The 7,675-nt window shown below is 44.1% G+C and overlaps 1 protein-coding gene across 5 annotated transcripts in view; it reads right to left on the bottom strand.

The window, feature by feature from the left end:
- LCTL (lactase like) overlaps window positions 1-7,675 on the bottom strand; it is a 26,599-nt gene that overhangs the window by 8,506 nt on the left and 10,418 nt on the right. For all 5 annotated transcript variants that reach the window (XM_037727925.1, XM_037727924.1, XM_037727923.1 and 2 more), the window contains 2 exons: window positions 6,985-7,039; window positions 6,727-6,888 (listed from right to left, as the gene is read on the bottom strand). In XM_037727925.1, coding sequence (XP_037583853.1) covers window positions 6,727-6,888; window positions 6,985-7,039 — 217 coding nt within the window. The remainder of the gene's footprint in view (window positions 1-6,726; window positions 6,889-6,984; window positions 7,040-7,675) is intronic.

A 7,675-nucleotide genomic window follows, 5' to 3' on the forward strand; every position in this document is an offset into this window, starting at 1 on the left:
AAAAAAAAAAAAAAAAAAAAAAAAGAAAAACCAAAAGCTATCGTCCGTGCCCCTGCAGTAATACAGCAGTCACTTGCTGCATGTGGCTATTAAAATATAGTGACCGAAGGATTGCATTTTAATGTTGTTTAATTTTTAAAAATTTTAGTACACACTAGTGGCTAGAAGCTGTTGTACTGGAGAATTGGATAGCACATACATAGAACACTTCCGTCACTGTGGAAAGTTCTGCTGAACGGCACTGATCTGGAAGCACTTTTGTTTATATATTTACTGTGAGTAAAAGAGTACCTTTTTTCTTCTTTTTGAGACAGAGTCTTGCTCTGTCGCCAGTCTGGAGTGCAGTGGCGCAGTCTCAGCTCACTGCAACCTCCGCCTCCCGGGTTCAAGTGATTCTCCTGCCTCAGCCTCCTGAGTAGCTGGGACTACAGGCGTGTGCCACCATGCCCAGCTAATTTCTGTATTATTAGTAGAGATAGGATTTCCCCATGTTGGTCTCAATCTAAAAGAGTACTTCTAAGAGGCCTGGAAGTAATTTGTGAACAAGACTTCAGGCAGAATGCTTGCAGTACTAAATAAAACTAACTTAGAGGATCCCTCTTTCAGCATTGTGCAAAAGAAAAGTTCAGCCTGTTCCCACGTGCATCATCACAAAATTGGAGTTGGTAGGGGCTGGGATTATTGGCATTAAGTGCTCTCTGACAAACAGTCGATTTGGCTTTTTAATGCAATCTTTTTGTGGCACCTGCAATGGGCCTCTGAGGGTCCCAAGAGAACGAATGCACCGTGTGAATAAGTTGTGTCTACAGGGACATGGGTCCTGTCAGTCCCTTCATGAAGGCTTTTTCCTTGTACATGTTGAGGAAATCATTGTCAAGATTTTGAGTGTATGTGTATAGATGTGTCAAAGAACTGGTTGCCACCAAAAGATTTTTAAATATTTTGTCAGCCAGGCGAGGTGGCTCACACCTGTAATCCAGCACTTTGAGAGGCTGAGGCGGGCAGATCACCTGAAATCAGGAGTTTGAGACCAGCCTGGCCAACAGAGTGAAACCCCATCTCTACTAAAAATACAAAGTTAGCCAGGTGTGGTGGCGGGTGCCTGTAGTCTCAGCTACTCAGGAGGCTGAGGCAGGAGAATCACTTGAACCTGGGAGATGGAGGTTGCAGTAAGCCCAGATCGTGCCACTGCACTCCAGCGTGGGTGACAGAGTAAGACTGTCTCAAACAAAAACAAAAAGAAAAACAGATTTTGTCTAATGCCTTCATTTTCAGATAATATGATAATATTAAGAGGCAAAGAGGTGAAGCACCCTGCCCAGTTACTCACTAGTTAGTGGCAGAGTTGGAATGAGAACTTGCTACCTCCCGTTCCAGATAAGTCTGTTTGATAAATGTGTTTTAGAAAGAGGCATTGCATTTTTCAGACACCTCAAGCAGCTTTGTTGCATGAAATCGTAAACCAATTACAGGGTTATTTTTGTGTCTTTCCTTTTTAGGGTGAGTGCGGGCTGAGACCTTTAAATAGGGATAATACGTTTAAATTTCTATGCTCAGACACTGCCGGTCGCCTACCCAGTAGTCCCATGCCTGTCTTCTTCTGTGCCCCTTCCTCTCCAGCCTCTCCCTGGTCATGATGGTCTAGGGCATCACCTGACCTAAGCATGTGACCGTTCTGTCCCTTGAGGCACAAAGGGACAGAAGCTGTTTCCTGGGAAGATTTTTCTTGTTCTTTAAAATAGTTAAGAGGAATGGCTGGGCACACTGGTTCACACCTGTAATTCCTATAATTTGGGAGGCCAAGGTGGGCAGATCGCTTGAAACCAGGAGTTCAAGACCAGCCTGGCCAACATAGCAAAATCCTATTTCTACTAAAAATACAAACAATTAGCCAGGCGTGGTGGTCCGAGCCTGTAATCCCAGCTACTCAGGTGGCCAAGGCCCGAGAATTGCTCAAACCCAGGAGGCAGGAGGCAGAGATTGCAGTAAGCCAAGATTGCACCACTGCACTCCAGCCTCGGCAACAGTGAGAGACTCTGTCTCAAAACAAACAAAAACCAAAACCAAAACCAAAACTTAGGAACAAGAAAAAGATACCTGCTTTCACCAGTTCTATTCAACATAGTAATGAGAGTTCTAGCCAGAGTAATTATACAAGAAAAATAGAAGGCATCTAAATTAGAAAAGAAGTAAAAATTAACTCTGTTCACAGATGATATGATCTTATATACAGAAAATCTTAAAGATACCATAAAAAATTTGTTAGCGCTAATGAGTGAATTTGGCAAGTTAGCTCCATACAGAGGTAACACAGAAACCAGTTACATTTCTATACATCAACAATGAATAATCTGAAAATGAAAATAAGAAAATACCACTTAGCATCAAAAATAAAAATATTTAGAAATTAACCAAAGAGATGAAAGACTTGCATAACAAAACCTACAAAACACTGCTGACAGAAATTAAACATAAATAAATGGAAACATATGTCACGTTCTTGGATTAGACCTAACGTTGTTAAATGTCAATGCTACCCAAAGTGATGTGCAGATTAAACATAGTCCCTTTCAAAATCCCAATGACTTTTTTGCCAAGTAGAAAAACCCATCCTAAGATTTGTATGGAATCTCAGTGACTGTGAATAGTCATAACAATACTGAAAAAGAAGTGCAAAGCTGGAGAGCTCACATTTCCTGAGTTTAAAACTTCCTACAAAGCTACAATAATCAAAACACTGTGATTGGCAAAAAGACAAACAGGATAGAGTGAAGAGCCCACAAGCAGCCCTCGTGTAAATGATGAAATGATTTTGTCAAGGGTGCCAACACCATTCAATGGGGAAAGGGCACTCTTTTCAATAAGAGGTACTGGGAGAACTGGATATCCACATGCAAAAGAATGAAACTGGACTCTTCACAAAAAATGGATCAAAAACCTAAATGGAAGACCTAAAACTAAAAGACTTAGGAGAGGCTGCGCATGGTGGCTCACGCCTGTAATCCCAGCACTTTGGGAGGCCAAGGCAGGCAGAACTCCCGAGGTCAGGAGTTCAAGATCAGGCTGGTCAACATGGCAAAACCCTGTCTCTCCTAAAAATACAAAAATTAGACAGACATGGTGGTGCATACCTTTAATCCCAGCTACTCAGGAGGCTCAGGCAGGGGAATCACTTGAATCTGAGAGCTGGAGGTTGCAGTGAGCCAAGATCATGTCACTGTACTCGGTCTCAAAAAAACACCTTAGAAGAAAACATGGCCTGGCATGGTAACCCACACCTGTAATCCCAGCACTTTGGGAGACCAAGGTGGGCAGATAGCTTGAGCCTAGGGCTTTGAAACCAGCTTGGGCTACATGATGAAACCCGGTCTCTACAAAGTCTACAAAAAATTAGCTGGGCATGGTGGTATGTGCCTGCAGTCCCTCAGGAGGCTAAGGTGGGAGGATCACTGGAGCCCGGGGAGGTTGAGGCTGCAGTGAGTCACGATCGCTCCACTGCTCTCCAGCCTGGGTGACAGAGCAAGAGACCCTGTCTCAAAAAAAAAAAAAAGAAAAAAAGAAAGAAAAAATTACAGGCTTGAGCCACTGGAGAGGCTGAGGTGGGCAGATCAGCTGAGATCAGGAGTTCAAGATCAGCCTGGCCAACATGGTGAATCCCTATCTCTACAAAAATACGAAAATTAGGTAGGCATGATGGCGGGTGCCTGTAATCCCAGCTAGTTGGGAGGCTGAGGAAGAATTGCTTGAACTGGGGAGGCAGAGGCTGCAGCGAGCTGAGATCACGACATTGCACTCCAGCCTGGGTGAAAGAATGAGACTCCATCTCAAAAAAAGAAAAAAAGAAAACAGAGCAAAAACACCATAACATTTAATTAGGCAGTTTTATCTTTTTTTTTTTCCTTAATACTTCTGATCATTGTATTAAGGGCAATTATATCTTGACTGACACTAAAGGCACAGGCAACAAAAATAGGCAAAAGGAACAAACATAAATAGACAAACTGGACTTCATGGAATTTTTTAAAATTTGAGAGCCGAGACACGAGCAACAGAATAAAAAAATCAACCCACATAGAATGGGAGGAAATATTTGCATACTATATATCTGATAAAAGATTAGACTCTAGAATATGTAGAGAATTCCCAAAATTCAACAAAACAACCCAATTCAAAAATGGGCAAAGAACTCGAATTGGCATTTTTTCTGAAGATCTACAAATGGCCAGTAAGCACATGAAAAGGTGTTCTCACTAATTATTAGGGAAGTACAAATCAAAACTGCAGTGAGATAGACCCTCACACCCATTGGGATAGCCATTATTAAGCAAAATAACAAGTGTTGGCAAGGATGTGGAGTAATTGGAACCTTTGTGTATTATTGCTGGGAATATAAAATGATACAGCCACTGTTGAAAACAGTATGATGCTTCCTTAAAAAAAATTACAAATGGAATTTTTCATATGATCCAGCAATGATGCTTCCGGGCGTGTAGCCCAAATACATAAAAAAAAGCTGAATCTTGAGATATTTGTACACTTGTGTTTTTAGCATTATTTACAACAGCTAAAACATGGAAGCAGTGTAAGTGTCTATTGATGGATGAATGAATAGGCAAAATGCGACACATACAGAAAATGGAATTTTTTTTTTTTTTTTTTTGAGATGGAGTCTTGCTGTGTAGCCCAGGCTTGAGTGCAGTGGTGTGATCTTGGCTCACTGCAACCTCTGCCTCTCGTGTTCAAGCAATTCTCCTGCCTCAGCCTCCCGAGAAGCTGGGATTACACGCACGTGCCACCACCTCACCCGGCTATTTTTTGTATGTTTAGTGGAGATGGGATTTGGCCATGTTGGTCAGGCTGGTCTTGAACTCCTGATCTCAGGTGATCTGCCCACTTCAGGCTCCCAAAGTACTGGGATTACAGGCGTGAGCCACCACGCCCGGCTGACAATGGAATATTATTCAGCCTTAAAAAGGAAGGAAATTCTGACATACTACAAAATGGATGAACCTTGAGAACATTATGCTAACTAAAATGAACTAGTCACACAAAGACAAATACTGTATGATTCCACTTACACGAGATTCTTAGTCAAAATCATAGCGACAGTAGAATAGTGGTTGCCAGGGACTCGGCAGAGTGTCAGTTTTGCAAGATAAAGAGTTCTGGAGATGGATGGCAGCAACAGCGGCACGTTATGAATGTGTTTTATACCACTGATCCGTACACTTAAAAATGGCAACAAAGGTAAATTTTATGTGTATTTTGCCACAAAAAGAAATTTGGGAAAAAAAGGCCAAAAAGGCCCATCCCAAAACATATTTGGACAGCGTGATCCCCTTTTTCTGTCTTTGTGTGTTGAGGTTTAAAGATGTGATGCCTGGGGTTGCTGCAGTCAGCTTGTGGCCACGAGGATTGGTTGAAGGGCTATTTATTTTTTTGAGACGGAGTCTCGCTCTGAGACCAGGCTGGAATGCAGTGGCCCAATCTCGGCTCACTGCAACCTCTGCCTCCTGGTTCAAGTGATTCTTCCATCTCAGCCTGCCAAGTAGCTCGGATTACAAGCGCTCACCACCATGCTTGGCTAATTTTTGTATTTTTAATAGAGACAGGGTTTCACCATGTTGGTGAGGATGGTCTTGATCTCTTGACCTCATGATCTGCCTGCCTCTGCCTCCCAAAGTGCTGGGATTACAGGCATGTGCCACCGCACCTGGCCTTGATGGGCTAACTAAAGGTGCCAGAGTGGAAAGATGGAATGAGCCTGGGTCCTCAAGGGCAGCCCTGAAGGCTGGATTACCTAGCCCTGGATCACCCTTCTTGGGCTCAGGCGAGATTGATAAATTCCCTACCTCAGGCCATTTTAGGTAGAATCTTCTGTTACATGGCAGTGAAAAACCTCCATCCTGATGTATCCCTGTAGCCTTACCTGTTTGTTCTCTTCTCGGACACTGTGGAAACCGGAGCTTGGGAAGTATTTCTCCATTGACAGAAAGAACCGACAACAGAACCGACTCAGGCCCGTGACTGCATCTGACCCGTCTCTCCTGCCTGACTGCAGTTAAAGCGGGGTGGAGGAGGGGGAAGGGCAGCAGAACCTAATAAAGAACTGCCACTTTCTTCCACGAGTTCTGAAAATTCTCAATTTCCAGGTCTAGGGAATCTTTTTTTTTTTTTTTTTTTTTTTTTTTTTTTTTTTTTTTTTTTTTTTTTTTTTTTTTTTTTTTTTTTTTTTTTTTTTTTTTTTTTAAGATGGAGTCTCACTCTGTTGCCCAGGCTGGAGTGCGGTGCTCTATCTCAGCTCACTGCAACCTCCGCCTCCTGGGTTTAAGGGGTTCTCCTACCTCAGCCTCCCGAGTAGCTGGGATTACAGGTGCCCGCCACCACACCTAGCTAATTTTTGTATTATTTAGTAGAGACGAGGTTTCACCATGTTGGTCAGGCTGGTCTTGAACTCCTGACCTTGTGATCTGCCCACCTTGGCCTCCCAAAGTGCTGGGATTACAGGCATGAGCCACCACACCCGGCTGGTCTAGGGAAACTGAGAGGTCTCAGTTTCCTCCCTACCAATTCAAATATCAGGTTCTCAATTCTTTGGAGTCTGGATTATCCCTTGAGTACCTCCCCCAGGCCCAATGAGCTCCTCATCCCCCTGCCTTTTGCTCATTTCACGTGGGCTCAATAACTTGCCATGGTATCTGCAGTTTAAAATGAGACTGGGCTCACCAATATAGTCCTTCATGACTTGGGGGTAGTCACCGGCATAAATGGGGTTGGCAAACCAGCCCAGACAGAACTGTAGATATCTCTCAGCCGCCTCTATGTCCTTGGGGTTACTGATGTCCAGAGGTTCCCCCCAGTCACAGTTCAGTGAAATTCCCACCAGACCTTAAAAGAAAAGAAAGAAAAGGGGGTGGGAGGTGGACATGCCATTGCTGCTCCGGGGACTTGGCCGTCCTGGGTACACGTGTAGGCACAGCTCACCTTGCTGCTTGCTGCGCCATGTGGTGTTGTAAGAATGCCAGGCTTGGGCGTGGGCCTGAAAGGGGAGCAGAGATTCGTCACAGGCACCTGGCTTTCAATCTGGTTAGCCTTTCCTTCCTAACTCCAGAGGCCCAGCTGAAGACCCAGCATTTTCATCAATCCAGCCTGTCTTCCTTCCTCTAATTCCTGGAGGTGCTTATTTTCTTTCTACTATAGATGAAACTTGCTCTAAGTCTGCCTCAAACAACTTTGTGTTTTTATTTAGCATCAGGATCCACCGGGAACTTAATAGAAATGCCAATCCATGGGCCCTTAACCAGACCTACTGCATCAGAAACTCAAAGTGGGGCCCAGCAGAGAGAGAGAGAGAGAGAGAGAGAGAGAGAGAGAGTGTGTGTGTGTGTGTGTGTGTGTGTGTGTGTGTGTGTGTGTGTGTTTTTCCCTTGAGACAGTCATGCTCTGTCGCCCAGGCTGGAGTGCAGTGGTGCAATCTCAGCCTCCGCTTCCTGGGTTCAAGTGATTCTCCTGCCTCAGCCTCCCGAGTAGCTGGGACTTCAGGTGCATGCCATCACACCTGGCTAATTTTTCTATTTTCAGTAGAGACAGGGTTTTGCCACATTGGCCAGGCTGATCTCAAACTCCTGACCTCAAGTGATCTGCCCACCTTGGCCTCCCAAAGTGCTGGGATTAT

The sequence above is a fragment of the Cebus imitator genome, unplaced genomic scaffold (assembly GCF_001604975.1).
Source record: "Cebus imitator isolate Cc_AM_T3 unplaced genomic scaffold, Cebus_imitator-1.0 Scaffold248, whole genome shotgun sequence".
Classification (NCBI taxonomy): Eukaryota; Metazoa; Chordata; class Mammalia; order Primates; family Cebidae; genus Cebus; species Cebus imitator.